At 40.9% G+C, this 19,938-nt stretch overlaps 1 protein-coding gene across 4 annotated transcripts; it reads left to right on the plus strand.

Moving 5' to 3' along the window:
• The first annotated feature begins 155 nt into the window (after nucleotides 1-155).
• gucy2f (guanylate cyclase 2F, retinal) lies at nucleotides 156-19,088 on the plus strand. 4 transcript variants are annotated; one of them, XM_061782171.1, is made up of 19 exons: nucleotides 156-248; nucleotides 529-3,699; nucleotides 5,181-5,479; nucleotides 6,127-6,481; nucleotides 7,575-7,659; nucleotides 7,763-7,859; nucleotides 8,661-8,786; nucleotides 8,940-9,020; nucleotides 9,907-10,083; nucleotides 12,353-12,509; nucleotides 12,643-12,792; nucleotides 15,586-15,734; nucleotides 15,815-15,978; nucleotides 16,058-16,250; nucleotides 16,833-17,007; nucleotides 17,425-17,523; nucleotides 17,593-17,687; nucleotides 17,805-17,890; nucleotides 18,400-19,088. In XM_061782171.1, exons 2-19 carry the CDS (start codon nucleotides 2,973-2,975, stop codon nucleotides 18,503-18,505), a joined length of 3,321 nt encoding a protein of 1,106 aa, XP_061638155.1. In that variant the 5' UTR covers nucleotides 156-248; nucleotides 529-2,972; the 3' UTR covers nucleotides 18,506-19,088. The 4 variants fall into 4 exon arrangements, 3 of the variants coding, with proteins under 3 accessions (XP_061638155.1, XP_061638157.1, XP_061638156.1); XM_061782173.1 differs by having other exon boundaries at nucleotides 218-3,699; nucleotides 5,181-5,274; nucleotides 5,353-5,479; XM_061782172.1 differs by having other exon boundaries at nucleotides 219-2,850; nucleotides 2,922-3,699.
• Nucleotides 19,089-19,938: the final 850 nt, after the last annotated feature.

Genomic DNA, 19,938 nt, shown 5'->3' on the forward strand with positions numbered 1-19,938 from the left:
AACCAAAAATAAATATATATATTTTTATAAACACGTTTTTAGTCAGAGCACCCTTTTCACATGTGTGTAAAATTTAACTCAGCATGAGCTGTGGTGCGTTTGCCGCTCGCTGGTTGGCGACGGTGCTGAGTCATCATTTCTGTGTGCATGCAGTGGTGTCAAGGTGTTATATTTAAGAGGCTCATGGGCTTACCTGGGATATGGGTCAACAAAGGTGGAATCATTTTGCGACTGTGAGAAATATTTCTGTGAGTATGAACTGTATCTTTAAAATGTATTCAGAGAATCAACATATTTTCTTATCCTTATTGATTTGTCTATGTGCCACGTATAACTTTACCATTCTTTCATATGCCTTCACAATGTGAAATAACAAAAAAACATGTCTGGATTGTAAAAATGTGGATTTTGAAACAATCACAAAATTCTTGTTGTTCATGTTTTATAACGTACTGTGTTTTTAACGACAGCCACCTGTAAAAGTGTCACCATGGTGGATGTGGTAACCCTCTTGTGCTGGTTTGCCAGGCATCCCCTCATCAGTAAAGGCGGAGTCTTTTCAAAAGCATCCGAAAAGACTGACGCAGTCAAAATCGGCAGCCAGCCTCAAGGGGACGCGACGCATGCAGGGAGAGTCTTTTGTTATGATTAATTATTCCCACTCCACTTAGGGTTCGAATTCATTTAATCTGCAGGAGCTGCTGGTGTGTAAGAGCAATTAAAGCACAGTTCAGGTGTCTCCTACATTATGTGTAGCCCTCAGCTCAATGAGGATGCTTCACTATATTTGCAGCTTGGTACCATTAGACACCACATGTACAGTCATCAAACACTATAAAAACTAAGTACAAAACAACACCATATCAGTTGGAAGATCAGGACTAAATAGAGTGAAGCTGACAACTTCCTATTTCTAAACACAATTACCACATCCTACTTGCCAAGGGCTGCAAAGAAGAAACAGAGCTGAAGCCTTGAATCGTCTCTATATACACTACCTTCAATGTTATGGAATTACCCCCTTGAGATGAGGGGTCCAATATACCAATACAATAAACACAGCATGTTAAACAAACAAATATCTCCCCATAATAGTCACCCCACCCACCCCTACCCGTCAGAGGTAAACAACAAGAATATGCCCATTTAACACAGAACTGCATGCATGAGTTAGAACAGAAATACAGTATATACACATAGGTCATACATGAACCTTCAGTAAACATTCATATAACATAAATGGTTGACAGCTGATTTCTTAGATGCAGCATATAAATGGTTATGTACATGGTAATGTACATGCAGGCATGAACAATTCATATACTGTATTACAAACAATACATAAGAAAATCAAGAACAACAAAAAGAAGATGCAGTTGTTAAAAGGTGCAAGCACAGAGTCAATTGGACAAAATTGAGTAATTTACGTTTGAAACCCATTTCAGAAGCTTATGGGCACAGACACAAGGATGCTTGATTCTTTCTTAGAGGACAGGAGCAGATACAGTGTGGATTTACATAACTTCGAGTTACAAGCTTCTACAGGCAAAAACACAACTATGTTCGTCACCTTAAGAACATCATACCTACAACAAAGCATGGTGGTGGCAGTATCATGCTTTGGGGCTGTTTTTATTCACCTGTTACAAATACCAATCAATGTTGGCACAAATCATTCAAAAACAAATGCCAGGAAAACTAGAATAGCTTAACTTTGTTTGGGGTTAATCACAGGCACTTCAAATGATGGCAGGTGTGTGCTGATTCCCATTTAACATGAGTTTGAATGTGATTGGTGAATTCTGAACCCAGCCACATCCCCAGGTATAAGAGGGTGTGTACACTTGTGCAAGCGGATTATCTCAGTTGTTTGTTTTAACTTCCTCTTTCGAAAAGGCTTCTGAGATGATGGCTCTGCTTCTGAGTACAGGCAACATTTTCAGGTCACATTTTTAATTTACTAAATAGCCATACAAGTGTGAAAATAAGTTAACATAGCATGACACTAAGTGTTACTGGAATCAAACAATACAAAACAGTCACGGTTGGTCCTCATACACTCCCCTTTTACCTAATTCTGAAAGTGTGAAAAGAAGTTAAGCAATGTAAAAGGTAAAAACAAAATACTTTAATTGAATGAGTATGATCAACAACATATTTTAAGGCATCTAACTCTGACAATTGACAACAATACAGTTTAGCAAAAAATACAGTTTAGCAAACCCTGTGGTAAGATTCATTGCTTTGATCTCATCAGAGTCTGTGAGGGTTTAAAATGCTCAGAAAAAAGGCCTTGTTGGAGCTCCAGCGGCACCATAACAAGGCTTTTGGACTAGACTAAGGCCGACTGTCAATCCTCTTACAATGCGCCTCAGTGAAAGTGGATTAGCGAGTAACACCTACATTTTGGCCCACAGTCACTTTGGCAGATTGGATTGAATGAGTCTGGGACTGACACCGTCCTCATTATATAAAAACAAACAAAACAAAAAAATACATTTCTATTAGTATTGTGGGCTGTTTTTTTTGTGTGTTTTTTTTTCAACTGAGACTGGAATACATATTTTTTGAAACCTTTCTTCCAGCATGAGTGCAGAGGAGCACACTTGTTTGTTGTCATATTCGCCACATAAACACAGCGGGTGGCTGCAGGGGGTAAGTAGCTCTCCAGGGTGCTGAAGTTTTCTCCAAACGGCTCCCCGGTTTCCCCATCTCCCCCACTTGGCTGCCTGGCGATCCAAGCGCGATGATTCGGCTCCCCGGTCGCTCAAGACAAACAGGTAAGATTGCGAGGGTGGTGAGGCGATGCCTGGACTTCGGAGCTGTCCTGATGACTTAGTAAAAGTAAAGGTAGGTGAGTCATTTTACTTTATTAGTCTGACGTGTTTCAAATGTGAACATTGTGTGTATTTACTTTTCAGATAACACTCCTGCAGTGAAGCTAAAACTACCTCAAATTCACAGCCAGGACAATGCTACATTTTCGACCTTTATGGGAGTCCAACCATCCATTTGTGCCTATCATTAAAAGCAGGCATATTTTACTGGCGCCGCCTTTTTATAACTTTCTCGTATGGGCTCTCCTCGGATTGTTGACGTTCCCTTGCTGTGTCCGCTGTTTGGTATTCAAAGTGGGCGTCCTGGGGCCTTGGAACTGCGACCCAATCTTCTACAGGACGCTGCCTGCCGCCGCCGCAAGGCTCGCTGTAAGCAGGATAAACGGAGACCTCAGTTTAAACTTGGGCCTGGAGATGGACTTTGTCATCCTGCAGGAGCCTTGTGAAACTTCCAAAGCTCTGACAGAATTCATATACTACAAGAATATGGCGGATGCCTTTGTGGGCCCCACTAATCCCGGATACTGTACGGCAGCGTCACTGCTGACAAAGAACTGGGACAAGGCCATCTTCTCCCACAGTTGTGTCAATTTTGAGCTGGACCGAATCACTGGATACCCGACTTTTACAAGGACGGTGCCGTTTCCCTCCGATGTGCTTTTCATGGTGTTGAAGCACTTCCAGTGGGCTAACATCGTGGTGGTCTCCTCCAGTGAAGACATCTGGATGGACACGGCGGAGAGAGTGGCTGCTGCCATGAGGAAAAAGGGACTTCCCGTCGCCTTGGTTACGTCCGTGGGCATCAACGAGACCCAAGTTGAGAGTACGCTGAGGAAGATCCAAGACGCAGGAGAGATAAGAGGTGAGTGGGTTGAAATTAAAGTAACTGTAAGGATAATTGAACACAATCAGTTGTTACCATAGGGGATAATGGGAAAAATCTGTTCCAAGGTCAAACTTTCAGAACCATATAAGCTTTTTCCTACTGTACAGACAATCTTTTCTGGAACATTTAACCATGGTTCATATTAAAATATAAAAAAAAATCAGTGTTAAGTTTAATGATGAAAGCATAATGCACAGTCAAAGCATGGTTGCTTCAAGTTGTTTATTTGTGACTCCCATTTGAAGTTTACTGTAAAACTGACACATAAAACAGAAGACAAAAAATATATATCATGCATTCAAACACCAAAATGTTCAACCAAACCATATAATTTCATCTAACGGAGGTCTACTTTGGTAACGTATAATGTGAAACACTGTAGACAGAAGGGTGAATGGAAATTCACATAGATGTTACGTTATCAGAAACTGTCAAACAACTGCGACTTTAACACACACGGAGCAGCAATACATGCAAACAGAACTTAAAACAATACTTATTACTACTACTAATACAATAATAGTGATTGAATGATTCTAAATGAAAATGCGTGAAAAGCAAAAGTTACTCTTCTCCTAACTTACACTTCTCTGTACAGTTTTCCCCTGGTAATATCACATTTTGCTTTAAGTGACCTTTGTGGGTTTTTACAGTTGTATACTTAGTAATTGTAATGCCCTCCCATGTGGGAAAGTAGAGCCACAGTGAAACTTTTCAGCTGTTTATTGAACAGAAGCAGAATTGTAAAACACAGACATTGAGCACACTCATTCAAAAAAGTAGACAGTATTTCAAACATGTTTTTATACATTTAAGTGTACAGCATTTATATGTTTAAATGTGTATAGAGGATGTGGCAGTGGTAAAACTAGATCAAATGTTTTTTTATGGCTTCTGTATCGCATATTTTCACTCTATCCATCAATTTTCGAGCTGACTTTGAGAGAGAGGCTTTGGAATGGTTGCCAGCCAATCGGAGCCACATACAAGACAGACAACCATTCACACTCACGTTCACGGTCACAGCACATTGTCGCCAAACGCCAACTATACATTCTGAAATCTGTATGTCGGCGGAGGGGTGGCCAATCATAAATTAGGGAGGGCCTCCCCACCCCCCCGAGAATGCCCCGGTCGCCCATATCAAAACCCGTCCCTGATTTTATACTTCCAACTTTACATGCAGTTTGTAGAAGATGCATTTCTGTTTCAAAGATATGCCTGGATGAGGTTCTGAGCCCTGAACTCAACCACACCAAGTACCTTTGGGATGAACTCTCTGAGGTCCAACATCTTGTAGAAAGTTTTCTCAAATGAGTGGGAACTGTTATTGCTGACAATGGGAGCCAAACTCCCCATTTCATTAAATGTTTACTCTGTTTTGGCGTGATAACCAGTTGTCCCAATACTTTTGCCTGTAGTATCATTTAACATGTGATTCCTTGTGTGTGTTTCAGTCATCGTCATGTGCATGCACTCCGTGTTGCTCGGAGGAGAGCACCAGGCCACTTTCCTTGTCAAGGCCCAGCAAATGGGTCTGACTTCCGGCAAGTACGTTTTCGTGCCCTATGACACCATGCACTACAGTTTGCCCTACAACGCGCCCTACTTCCCCCTGCAAAACAACAGCAGGCTGAGTGAGGCCTATGACGCCGTGTTAACAATCACCCTAGTCTCAGACCCCGTGTCCTTCAACGAGGCGTACGCGGCAGCGAAAGAGAGCGGGGAAGTTACGCTGAGTGCGGCTGCGCAGCAGGTGGGAACAAGTTTTAAAAATAATTTTGGTCTGGATACAGTGTTTCCCAACCTTGGTTTGCAAACACCAAATAAAAATGGCACAAAAAGTGGATAAACAGGTTAATTATGTACTTTCTGCCATCTAGTGGAAGAGCATTTAATTGTAAGCTATATAATTTGACCTGATGCTCTCAAGGCAAAATTATTTGGAATCACATGGTCAAGAACAGTGTCACACATTTTTTTAAGGCAAGGCACATATTTTACATTACAAAACACCACCAAACAATAATGTTGGTACAAGTATATTTGTAAGTAGTATACTGAAAAAATGATGATCTCAACTTACTCACTCATGGACTTACTCATTGTGAAAAATGGTCCTGTTTTGTTGAACACAAAGCAAATGGCAAAAGGGGGATACACAGGTTAGTTGTATGTTCTTCCATCGAGTGGAAAAGTATTGTTCCTCCTTTCAACATACGTGACTTGTAAACATACTGTAGATGAACAAAGATACATTGTCTGTAGTAAATAAATGATCATTTTCAGACCAATAAAGGGATTTTAACAATTTCCCACGGCACACCAATGTGCCGTGACAAAGTGGTTAAGAATCCTTACTCTAGAGTAGATTATACTAACAGTCTTTGCTTTGTATTGCAGGTTAATCCACTATTCGGTACCATTTATAACAGCATCTATTTCCTGGCCAAGTCCATCCACAAGACCAGGAGAGCTGGCATGCATCTGTCAGGCTCAAACCTGGCCTACTTCACCAAGAACATAACCTTCAGTGGCTTCAACCAGAAGGTCCAGGTGGACAACAGTGGTGAAATCCAAACCAGCTACATCATCCTGGACACCAGCAACGCCGGCAGCCAGCTGTACCCGACTTTTGTGGTGGACCTCACATCCGGGCGGCTTCGGTTTGCTGGGCGGTCCATTCATTTTCCAGGAGGGTCTCCTCCACCTTCTGATTCCAGCTGCTGGTTTGTTGAGAGTGCTCTCTGCACAGGAGGTAAGTGGCTTTGGTTCAGGGTCTTCATCAGAGATGGTTATTGGACATCATTTTTTTTCAATCGGTCAACTAAGTATTCATTTTAATAGGACGGGGCAGCAATTCTCAACTGGTGGGTCGTAGACCCAAAAGTGAATCGTAGACACATTTTGGGTGGGTCGCAGACAGCTAGCGAGCAAATTATAATGAAAATGCAGGTCCCAAGGTGACAAAAGTCGAGAACCACAGGGATGGGGAATCTCACTCTGAATGTTCTAAACTCCTGTTTCCATGCCAGTGTAGTATTGAGCAGAATATGCTGCCCGAGGGAGTTGTCCCAAAGTGTGGATGTAGCGCAACTTCCCATAGCTGACGTGAGGGTGTCTTTAATCTACAAACTAGTTGAAACCGAATCAAGACTGACTCTGGTGGCTGCAGCTGAGTAGTGCACGCCATTCTGACTCAATTACAATGGTCTGGGATCTATGCACGTTCAAAGTAGTATTGGCCACTATATGAGGAAATAAAGGAATCTAAAAGTTGGGGCAATATTTTTTATATTATTTCAATAAACATTGGGAAACACTAAGAGGGGACAAATTGCATAGAGCTGATGCACACAATGCAGTGAGCAATCTCTTCTGACTAATATGGCAGCTGCTGTCACACTGATACCAAACATGAGCTGCCTCGTCGTGACCACAAACATACAATCCTTTACACTCAAATTATTTGGAGAAACGTGAGAAAAACCTTGGATAATGAGCCACATGCTACTTCACCAAGTCAAGACAAATACCGTACATTATTATTTATTATCTGATGATATGCAACAGCTGCTCTGGTAAAACTCCATTACACTGACAAGATGCTTGATTATTGTAGTTTGCAATGGTATACAATTACATTAATGTAAAGTTTCTAATACATCCGTTAACCTATTTAACGACCTAAGTGGGGGTGGAGTTTTGGAAACAGCTGTCGTGAAGTGCTGTTCAACACCACTGTAAACCCCAATTATAATTATAAGCATATTGTTCAAGGAATACCCCTCTTAATCCATGTATCGATCGTTCTGTCTGTTTGTCTGTGTCTAAATCATGTTGTTATGCAGGTGTGGAGGTAACCTACATCATAGTGGTGTTTTCAGTCATCTTGGCTTTGGCTGTAACAGGGCTCATCATCAGTCTATATATCAGGTACAGACTAAGGCACGCCACTATCTGGAGCAATACAATTTACTGTAATGACGTCTGGTGTCATCGGTTGACTTTTTCATTTTTTGTGGCTCTGACCTGACAGGAGGAGACTCCAACAAATCCAGCTGGTCAAAGGTCCAAATCGGATTCTGTTGACTTTTGAGGATCTTACTTTCATCAACCCTCAGATTAGCAATAAGGTGAGCGTTCATTAAGTATCCCACGTTCTGTTTTAAGTCACTATTTGATCCATTACCCCATGCATTACATTTGGGATTGCAAATCGGAGGCACATTGCTAGAAACAGTCCAGATTCGTCGCATGGGAGATATCGCTTTGGAATTTTGAAACTTTGAAAATGAATTTAGGATCATAGGAATTTATTTGACAAAGTATTCCATGTAATATTGTATTTTGATTATGAGGGCAGCATGGTGGCCAATGGTTATCACATATGCCTCGGAGTTATGAGGTTCGGTATTTGAATCTCATCTCTGGCCCTCATACGTTGAGTTTGCATGTTCTCCCCACCTTCGTCCCACATTCCAAAAACATGCATGACAGGTTAAGTGAAGACTCAAAGTTGTCCTTAGGTTTAAATGTGTGTGTGAATGGTTGTCTGTCTATTTGTGTGCTGCGATTGTACACCACATCTTGCCAAAATTCAGCTGTCATAGGCTCCAGCTAACACTAGGATAAGCCATATCAAAAATTGATGGATGGATTTTGATAACGTTCACATTCATTGGTTGATTTATTTCTGTGTTTAAGGATTTTCAAACAAGTTGTAAGTGTCCTTTATAGACAAACTTGAAATCCTGTTAGTTATCGTATTTATCTATTAATTCCCAAGGTATTCCTATTTCTAACTTTGAAAAGTCATTAAATTTTGCCTCATATGTTTTATGCGCCACAAAAATTCATGTGCTTACAATAAATTCTTACTGACTGCAGTTATTCTTCTTTATTTTATGACATTTTCCATTTAATTTCATGCACAGAAAATAACTTTGGAGGACATGAGTGAGTCCAAAAGTGCTCTGGAGGAGAAATCTGCTGACCGTTCACATTCAGTGAACAGCATGCACACAGTGACTCACGAGACCACCAACGTTGCCATTTTTGAGGTAAAGCTCCCTGAGAAAAATGTAATTTGAAAAAGACCCCCATATTTTTTTTCAATAAGAGAGACCTCATACTCAAAAGAATAGCTTGTTGCTACCAATAAATGGTAGTAACATTGCAATAATATAACATTTAACATGTGACCTCTCCACCAGGGTGACTGGGTGTGGCTAAAGAAATTTGAGGATGGCCAGTTTAAGGAGGTGAAGCAGAGCAGCACAAAGATTTTTACCAAGGTCAGTGCTATTAAGTCTTCATCTGGCAAACAATTTTTATCTCAAATTTGTTTGCGAAACCTCCTCAGAAATGTCACATGTTCATTCATAAACTAGGACACAGGCTACAGTTATAATCCAAATGCTGTTTATGAACTATTTGTTATATATCTACCATGGTACTCAATAAACTAGCACATGCCTTCTACAATTTTGAATTGTCTACAAAAAGTGATGAAAAAATTGTGAATCACCTTATTTGTGTTGATTAGCCTGTTTGTAAATTTGATGGCTACTTCCTGGTTCATGGACGCCGAAGTTCCAACATGACATAAACTCCAAAAAGAAAAAAAGTATCAAACCGAAATTTAAACATGTTGGTGCAAAAACATTTAGTTTGTACCTCCGTGTGTTTGCAGGCAAATTCCTGGTCTGTCAGTCCATCTGATAGAAGGTCGATTCCTAGCTTATAGGACATAAATTGACGAGACCGTAACATTTTTGTATGTACAGCATGTCAAAATATTCGTGAGCATGACCTGGTTTGTCCGTCCTTATGTTATTACGCTACTCCCTGGTTTATAGTGTTCCCGCGCTATTTGCGGAAGATAGGGACCGAACCCTATTGCATATAGCGAAAATCTCGAGTATTTGACACCCTCCCAAAAAGGTTTATGATGGCCTATAGATGCCACTACATGGCGGCAAAGGGGTTGAAGTGACTAGTCGGCATGTAGAGTTCCAAAACAATATCAGAGAGTGAGGTGATGAATTAGTAAATGCCAAATTGCGAATATGCTATATACTGTACAGTGATTGATACAAAAACCATCATAATGGGGCTCTTCCAATGGAGTTTCATGAAAATCAGTTAGTAATCAAACGTGCTGTCTAATATCCCTTTCAGATGAAGGACTTGAGAAATGAGAACGTAAATCCCTTCCTGGGCTTCTTCACGGAATGCTCTATGTTTGCGGTGGTGACGGAGCATTGCTCCAGGGGGAGTCTGCAGGACCTGCTTAGGAACGAGGACGTCAAATTAGACTGGATGTTCAAGTCCTCGCTTGTGCTTGACCTCATCAAGGTAAACGCCAACCCTCCTGCCTGCCCTGTACGTCGTCATGTGACGCTCTTGTAATAAATCTGGAACACTCTAGTTAAGCATTGGTGCTCCAAGAGGAAACATGCTGGTTGCTTCTTGAATGTGACCATTGAAGTAAAGTACACTAATCACATTTTCATTATTCATAACGGCAATTATCAAAGTCAGTGATAGGCTGACCATATACGTAATATAGTCATTATGATTATTTGTAATAGCTATGCTGACGTCAATAACATTGAAGCTGTATTTCAACAACAACAAAGTTGCCTCTTGAATGAGGGCATTGGACTTAAGTTAAGTGACTTAACCACGATTCAATTATTTTTTTGAGAGATTGTTTGCCTCAGTTGAGCTTGTGTACAAATGTTTAAATCTAGGGAATTCTGCCAAGCAGCAAGTGCCACAACCATGTTGCTGGCTAGCTGTATATTTATTTTAGAAGATTTGTAATGAATTGAGTGAAATGAATGGAGCATCCATCCATTTTCTGTACCGCTTATCCTCACTAGGAAAAATAAAAGTAATTATTTCAAAAGGTGAATTACAAAAAGAGACACTAGACAATAAAAAAAAGAATTGAAGTTTTCCTGGTATATAACATACCTACGCTTAACACAGCAAATTTGGAAACACAAACCTCGGAGCTGAACTTAACACTCACCCAAAGTTTATATGGGGTCAGAGAGAAATCATCACTTTTGAAAGAGTTAACACGAATAACACCATGACAGTGTTACTAAACAACTCCGATAGTGCAAAATATTGACACCATATTGGATGAGTTAACATTATTAACACGATGAAAGTGTTAACAGCTCCGATAATGTAAAATATTGACGCCATAAGGGAAGAGTTACTATTATTGCTTCACACTTGTAGTATAAAATATTGATTGATATTAAATGTATGTGTATACAGTATTTATAATATAATAGAAACAAATTGTATTTTTTGAAAAAAGTTTTTTTTCAACAACAATTGTAAATAATGAAAATAACCTTTATTTTTCCTGGAATGGAATACTTACATCATCTAAGTCACCAGCGAAGATATGATGCAGCGATCACGGCCAGGTCATTATTCCTCATGCAACAGACAGTCATGGTTTCACTAAAGAAAAACACCTACTAAACACACACTTGTTACAATGTAGGCAGAAGCAAAGCAATGCAAAAAAGCAACATTTAGTTACAACTATAGCTGTAGCTAAATGTTGCTTTTTTTTTTCCATTTGTAAATATATTTACAAATGGGCACCACAAAGCATACTAAGCAGCAAGGCTTTGACCGTTGTTACAACATATACTGTCTTCTTCTTATACTACTGCAGTTCACAGCATCAATTCATCATTATTTTCACATTTTTATTAATCACACTGTACATATTTCGCACATTGGGCACATTCTCATCTTTTTCAGGGTCCCCTAGGGGGCTGACACGAGGCATGACGAGGCGGACGCCAGGCCAGGTCCTGGCACATCTGTGCTGGTCTCCGGCCTTTTCTGCCCTGCCGGTCCTCCAATTTTAATGCATCATACACCCGTCAGTGGAGGGCAGTGTCAGGCTGGGGAGGACACTCGGCCAGGTGTTCCGGCTCTCCAGCACACCATGCCTTTCCCCCGGGGATGTTTAATGCACCACATACATTCGCACATCCTTTGGGAAGAAGGTTGGCCTGGGAGGGGGGGTGATAGTTGCGGGTCATAATTGCCCCGTGACCGTCTCACCCCACCCCCACCAATCTCCCCAATTTTAATGCACGACACACCACCACGCACAATCACGGTCCAGAGACAATGGTCGCCTGTAGGGGACCTGGTAACCATAGTAATAGGGGGTGGGGGGGGTCTTCACATTTCTCTTGGTTTGACTCCTGACAGATCCACCATTCTCCATGGCTATGCAGCTGAGCAGGACAGGTTAAAAAAAAAATAATTAAAAACACACACAAAATAAAAAATGCAGGAATAGGAAAATGGTGCTGGCCAATCTCTCTCAAACTGAAGAAGTGTAGGTGCATAGGTGGAGCTTAATTAATTACATCTCTGAAGAGTTAATGTAACACCATGTGATTAACTCTGCGAAATAACTCCTACTCTGGACACCATTAAAATCCGAAAAATTGCTAAATGTTAAAATTACACTTTGGGAGTTAAAATCACCCCCTAAAAATGTAACCCTGAAATTTTAACACTCCAAGTTTTGCTGTGTGGCTATATCCAATGTTTTCATACTTTGTGCTTCCAGGGTATGAAATATCTCCACCATAGGGATTTTCCACATGGCCGGCTGAAATCTCGAAACTGCGTGGTGGATGGTCGCTTTGTGCTCAAGATCACCGACTATGGCTTTAACGATCTACTAGAGTCTCAGAAAGCCCCTGTAGAACAACCTCCACCTGAAGGTAGCATGTTTTTTTCTGGCAACTATTTACCAGAAACATCCATCCATCCATCCATTGTCTGTACCGCTTTATCCTCACAAGGGTCGTGGGTACCAGAAACATTAAAATTCCAATTTCCATCTTCTCCATTTAGACCTTTTTTGGACTGCTCCGGAATTCCTGAGGGATCTCACAAGTTCCCGGAAAGGCACCTACAAGGGGGACGTGTACAGTTTTTCTATTATCCTGCAAGAGGTAGTGGTCCGAGGACCACCATACTGCATGCTGGGCCTGCCACACGAAGGTGTGTATCTATAAAGACAAATAGTTTTTTTTTCTTTTTTTCAATGATGAGACATAGTGAAGATTTCACACAAGGGGCAAGTGAGGAAATGCCCCACCAGATCCAACAGATGCAATGTGAAAAAGAATAGAGTAGGTAATCGAACAGACACTATCAGTCCATTTTCAATATGGTCCTCATTATGGTCACGTGTGAGCTCGAGTGACTTTGTGGGAGAGGCTGGCTACACCCTGGACTGGTCACCAGCCAGCACATACACCAACAGTCATTCAGGCTTATTCACGCACATGCATGTTTTTGGAATGTGGGAGGAAGCTGGAGTACTGAGAGAAAACCCACGCAAGCATGGGGAGAACTCGGAAACACCGCACAAAAACTGGAGCAAAGATTTGAACCCCATACTTCAAAACTTTGAGGCAGGCAAACAACTAGGTCACCATGCTGCTCGGTGCAAAACTAATGTGCACAAATTAGCACATGGTATTTTTCGTCCCCTTTGGAGTAATTTCAATCATGATTGAGTGACTTCCTGTTCCTGTAATAACAATTAAATAGAATGTAAAGAATTAAACAGTTTGTGCATCATGATTAATTTACTGTGCGGCTCCTTCTGGTGTGTGGCAGTATTATGTATATGTGGATGTGTGTGTGTGTGTATATATATATGTATATATATATATATATATATATATATATATATATATGTATATATATATACAGTGTGTACGGAAGGTTTTCAGTCCCCCTTAAACTTTTCACTCTTTGTTATATTGCAGTCATTTATTAAAATCATTTAAGTTAAATTTTTACTCATTGACACACAGCACCCCATATTGACAGGGAAAAAAAACAGAAATGTTGAAATTTTTGCCAATTTATTAAAAATGAAAAAATGAAATATCACACAGCCATAAGTATTCAGACCCTTTGCTGTGACACTCATATATTTATCTCGGGTGTTGTCCATTTCTTCTGATCATCCTTAAGATGGTTCTACACCTTCATTGGAGTCCAGCTGTGTTTGATTATACAGATTGGACTTGATTAGGAAAGCCCCACACCTGTCTATATTAGACCTGACAGCTCAGATGAAGATGAGTCTCACATCCTGTTCGTGGATGGTTAACGCAGAAGTCAGAGGTGTGATTGTGGTCGGTGGTGTGGCTGGGTGGGTGTGGGGTTTGAAAGTGTCCTTTTCAAATCTGCAGTAGAAGGTGTTCAGGTCGTTGGCTAGTGTACTGTTGTTCTCAGCCTGGGGTGATCGTCACTTGTAATTGGTCAGCGATTGTAATGCATGCTAGACTGATTTTGGAGTCGTTAGCGCTAAACTGTTTTTCCAACTTTGCTGCATAGTTTCTTTTTGTAATGTTAATTTATTTAGTCAGCTGGTTTCTAGCTCGATTATACAGGGCCCTGTTGGCAAAACTGCTTAAGTTTGGCAGTGAACCACGGCTTGTTGTAATTGAACGAGCGACATGACTTTGTTGGTACACACACATTTTCGCAGACACTAATATAGGATGTGACACTGTCCGTATATTCATCCAGGCTGCCAGCTAAATTTTCAAAGACACTCCAGTCTGTGGAGTCTGTATAGTCTATATATTGTATGCCCATTGCTCAAGTAGCTTAATAACACGCCGCACACAAAGTCTTTGCCGTGTCAATTGGCTTGTCATATAGGCAAAAGTACAGACATCAGTACTGAAAACTACTGCGTGGGTCTTTTTTTCCGACTGCCCAGTGCATAATAACCATAATAGAGTCGTAGGTATATACAAGGAAATCCTCACCTCTTTTCTGCGCCGCTTCGCCACTGCACCGTGGTGGCTGCGAGATTTCGTTTGCTTGCTGGCGGTTGAGATCCCGATGGCCGTAGGAAAAACGGCACCGCAGCTGGTTTCAGCCTTTACCTCTTTATCCAATGCTTTCTGCTAAGCCTTTCTCAAAACACTCCAGTTCGAAGTGATCAGCACAGAGTTTGGAATGCTTGCTAGGCATCCATAGCTGATAACGTTTCTTCCCCTGTCGCTTGACTTTCCCTATCCACTGGTCACGTATTCCTTCTTCACTTGGAAAGCCAAAGAAACTCTTGCCACTGCCTGAACCATTTGTACAACCAAATGCCACACAAAAAACTATTGTGAAATTACTAAAATCATACAACAGGATGGAAACAACAGCATTAAACAATAGCACACAACACAGAATGAACAGGCTGTTTGGCTCGTGTTACGTCACAGCGTCGGATAGAGCCGAAGACCAAAAGGTGCTAGATGCAAAAAGCAGCGGGCGCATTCTGAATCATATTTATCGATTTAACTGCTGTATATCTGCTATATAATCACTTCTAAATGGCAGATGTGGTTTGTAAAGGGGTTCAAGTTATAAAAAAATTTTTTAACCTCTTTGTTCTCTGACCTTTAGCCTCTTTTTTCAAGAATTGTTCATTATTTGCCAAACTGCTGCTCTTTGTGAAGTGAGATGACTTGAGTTCGCTGCCACCATCTAGTGTTCGTATCTCAAATCTTTGCCTTCAGGTCAAAGCATAAAAATCAGCCAACCGAGGGCTCATCCCTCGAAAACCTCCACTGTATTGTTTTTTTCTACTGTGGTGTGTGATCCACCATTTTAGAAAAAAGAGCAAATTAAAATGTTGATTTATGAATGTGTCAATGGTGTTTACAACGTTTTTTTTTGTAAGCTGTTTTGGGGGATACATGCACTCATTATTCCCACCTATTTTGTTTTTATTCTCCACATCCTGTCTGACATTTATACTCTCATTTTCAGAGATCATTCGAAAGGTTAAGAAGCCCCCTCCAATGTGTCGGCCCACGGTGGCTCCCGACCAGGCTCCTCTGGAATGTATCCAGCTGATGAAGCAGTGTTGGAGTGAGCTTCCGGACCGAAGACCCAATTTCGATGAGATTTTTGACAGGGTTTGTTCGGGATTTAAGAAGTAGTTTTATCATACTCTGTTTTTTGTTTTTCCACATAATAGTTTCAGTTTTTCTTGTAGTTCAAGATCATCAACAAGGGTAAGAAGACTAACATCATTGACTCCATGTTGAGGATGTTGGAGCAGTACAGCTCCAATCTGGAGGACCTCATCCGAGAGCGAACGGAGGAGTTGGAGGTGGAGAAGCACAGGACAGAGAAACTACTCTCCGAAATGCTGCCACCGTCAGTTGAAACACACCCAAACGCAAAAATAAAATTAAAATTTAAAAAAAGTCACCTGATCGCCCTCTGTATCCATCAGTTCTGTGGCCGAGGCGTTGAAAACAGGTGCCACAGTGGAGCCGGAGTACTTCGACCAGGTGACCATCTATTTCAGTGACATTGTGGGTTTCACCACGATTTCGTCGCTCAGTGACCCCATCGAGGTGGTCGACCTTCTCAATGACCTCTACACGCTGTTTGATGCTGTGCTCTGCAACCATGATGTCTACAAGGTGAGACACAAGCACACACACACTTTCGCATTAAAACAAAGTTCCGTTTCTTGTTCTCATCAGATTTTAGTATGCTGCAGTTGTTGTTGATATTTTGGAGTGCTTTTTTTTTTTTTTTACATCTTTAAATATGGATGCTTTTAATATCTTCAATTAACTATGATGAAACACTTTCAATGCAGCAAGAGATGCCATATTTTGGAGACATACATTTTATTGGAGGCAGGTTATGCATATACTGTAACAGAGCCACATTCAGGCTCCCTCAAAACTTCCTCTGTTTTATTGTATTATTTTTTTATTTTATTTTAAGCAGTTTTTTGACAATACAGATTGAATAACTTTTTTTTGAATGAATTTAATTTTGTTGTTTTTTATGGGAATTTGAACAGATTAATTCTTAACCCAGTATACTTTAAAATCAAAATGTTTTTTCTCTTTTTTTCCCCACTGGGGGCCTCTGCAGCATAAATGGGGTCCTAGGCTATGCCTATCAATTTATTAATCCGGTCCTATAATTAACTTTTTGTTCACTATCGTGAGATGATGCAGACAAACTATAAACTGACAGATGTCATCCAGGTGGAGACCATTGGTGATGCTTACATGGTGGCATCAGGCTTACCAAAGAAAAATGGCAACAAGCATGCCGCTGAGGTCGCCAACATGTCTCTAAACATCCTCAGCTCAGTGGGAACTTTCAGGATGCGCCACATGCCCGACGTTCCTGTCAGGATACGGATCGGGATCCACTCAGGTAGGTCATCCAGGTGGATTGTGTCGTGCGTCAAATTAAATGGAATGCTATTGAGATGGAAATGGCTCCAAAATACTTTCCTAATTTGTGCAAATGTACCATCCTCCCTCTTAGGTCTTAATTGAGGTCCTTAAACCTTTCCATTCTCCTGAGTATTGATCAATTCAATGATGAGAAATTACCAGCAGCAGTCAATCAAAAGATATTCTAGAATTTCCAGCATCACTTGTTAAAACATTTAAAGTGAATTTATGTGTATGTGTATGTTGGAGACTGTATGAATAATTTTGACAAATGTGTGGATGACAGAAAATCCACCAAAATTCAAATTGTGCAGAAGCCTGAGAGGTCAAATTTACTTTTGGCTTTTCAAGCTTATTTCTCCCAAAATGAGCATCAAAATTTGGGCCTTCGCAGGGCCCTGCGTCGCTGGGGTGGTGGGGCTGACCATGCCACGCTACTGCCTGTTTGGAGACACCGTCAACACTGCCTCAAGAATGGAATCCACCGGGCTGCGTGAGTTTCCAATGCTGCATATTTAGTTTTCTGTCCCTTATCATTTAACTCTCAATCATCTTCTCTCAGCTTATAGAATCCACGTAAACCTGAGCACTGTGAACATACTTCGATCTCTCAAAGAAGGTTATAAAATAGAAGTCAGGGGCAAGACGGAGCTGAAGGTAATATTTATTAGGATTAATAAGAACAGAGTCATTAGGACGAATGATAAGATGCTGTATTTCCACAAATACAGCCACAATACATTATCTGAATAAAATGGTTCTCTTTATTACCAGGGGAAAGGTATTGAAGAGACGTACTGGCTCGTAGGAAAGTCTGACTTTGCAAAGCCTTTGCCAAAACCACCAGAGATTAAACCAGGGTAAGATACCTTTTATACATTTTTGGCCTCGTGCAGGTTTGCTTTAATGCACAAGAGATGCAATTTAAACCCCCATCTGTACTTTGAATGCACTTGTGCAAACTCGTGCAAACCTGTGTTACCTCAGCGAAGACAATCACGGACTGAGCCCCGAAGACATAGCCACGTACAAGAGAAAGAAGGCCAAGAAAAAGGCTTGACGTGCAGGTAGAAACCACCATGCTTGCCAGATGGTGTTGTATTCTGTGGTAAACATCGGCATGCTGTGGAGTGAGCAGCGTTGAATTCCAAGTCTTATTTTGTGATCTTTTCGCTTAATCTCTCGATCTTATCAACTTCTGCTCCCTGCCCATAAGCAGATTGTGGAAATCCCTCTTTGTAGTGAATTAACCTTTATGACACTGTAATTAATTTTGTTGTATTTGTGCTATGTTGGTGTGCTGTGCGCTTATTGTGTAGTTAATAAGTAGTGTCATATTGAGATTAATTCCAAGCTCTGTCTTCATTAGGGTCAACTGGCAGGAGATGGTGACAGATGAGATCAAGACTCTTTTCCGCAAGGCCAATAGGCCAGTGGACAAGCAAAAAATGAGCGGAAAAGAAGGAAAGATGTGAAAGGAATGAAGCCATATAACAGATTCCTTCTGGGAAAAAGGAGAGGCAGGCGGAGGACATAAAAGCGGCAGCCAGCCTCTCTCCCGGTGGTTTAATGCGGACTCCTTTAAGAGGATAGTCCATCGACTGGCTAATCTACCTGCAGCCGACACAGCAGAACACGATGGTGCTAATGTAATGAGACTCGTCCCATGACCTGCCTGTCTAACCCGCTGCCAGTAGACCAGGGACGAATCTTCAGTCAAAGATGCATCCAATCATTTCCTTGATGAACTCACTGGCCACTGAGTGGTCGCCGAAACGAGGAAAGACTCACCCATCCAAAGAGGGGATGCCCATTTCAAAATAATATCTATCTTGTCTGTGTTAGGTTTGACATGAATGCTCATAATAGGGGAATTAGCTGGCTGCACATTGTACATTGGTAACCCCTAAAGATGGAGATAAAAGCTACCTATATTGAATATTAGAAATGGACACAAACACTTTGCTTGGATTGCATGATGATGCTACAGAAGTCATTTTAAAAATGTAAGCATTAATAGCAGAAAAAAATAACTAATAAAAATATCCAAAATATAAACATTTCCACGCTATAATTGCTGTGAACATGAATTGAATCACAACGATGCATGTCTCCTCTGTTTGTTAATTATTTTTTTTAAATCTATGTAATACCAAACGTAAAATGTTGGAAAGCAGTGCCCACTACGGGCAAAATCAAGAGAAATTATCTGTGCATTTAGGTCTCTTTAGGTCCCTGTAAAGTGAATAGAAATGTCTTCTGATTTTACATCACAGAGAAGAGTGTTGGTAGCAACCCTCGCAAATTTGAATGATTAAAAACGATGACGCGCTGTGGCGATCCCTAAAGGGACAAGCCGAAAGGAAAAGAAGATGAAGAAAAAGAAAAGGAGGTGAAATGAGGCTTCCAAAACATGAAAAATCAACCCATTGTCCTCGTTGTCCTCGCGTTCAAATGCTGTGGACGTGTGAATGTGCTGAAAGCACGATCTGTTCAACTGTCAATCAAATACTACTACAACCTGAAAAACTTGCCTTGTGCCTACACATCACTACATGCTTGAGCCGTAAAAATATATTCACTTAAACTCTCTGGGGGCTGAAACATTTCTGACCGGGTTCCTGTGAGGCTTTCTTCACCTCTTGCCCAGAGTGATCTTGGATAGGCTCCACCTCACTCAAATTCCTAATGAGGACAAGCACTATACAAAATGGATAGAAAGATGAATCCCGACTCTGTATTAAATATAAAACACATAATACAGTACTATTATTTTCACTACAGCACCATCTGCTGGATCTGGTGGGCCCCACTCGCCCCAGGAACAATTTACTACTGGTTACTGCTACGCAATACTATTAACATCATTTTGTTTAGCTGAATCCTTCTACATAACACTACTAGTTGA

The sequence above is a fragment of the Phyllopteryx taeniolatus genome, chromosome 8 (assembly GCF_024500385.1).
Source record: "Phyllopteryx taeniolatus isolate TA_2022b chromosome 8, UOR_Ptae_1.2, whole genome shotgun sequence".
In the NCBI taxonomy this organism is placed as follows: Eukaryota; Metazoa; Chordata; class Actinopteri; order Syngnathiformes; family Syngnathidae; genus Phyllopteryx; species Phyllopteryx taeniolatus.

Coding starts and splice junctions, on each gene's coding strand:
- gucy2f (XM_061782171.1), top strand. CDS start 2,973: ATGCTACATTTTCGACCTTTATGGGAGTCCAACCATCCATTTGTGCCT. Junction 9,021..9,906: donor GCACAAAGATTTTTACCAAG/GTCAGTGCTATT, acceptor TATCCCTTTCAG/ATGAAGGACTTGAGAAATGA. Junction 17,891..18,399: donor CCACCAGAGATTAAACCAGG/GTAAGATACCTT, acceptor TGTCTTCATTAG/GGTCAACTGGCAGGAGATGG.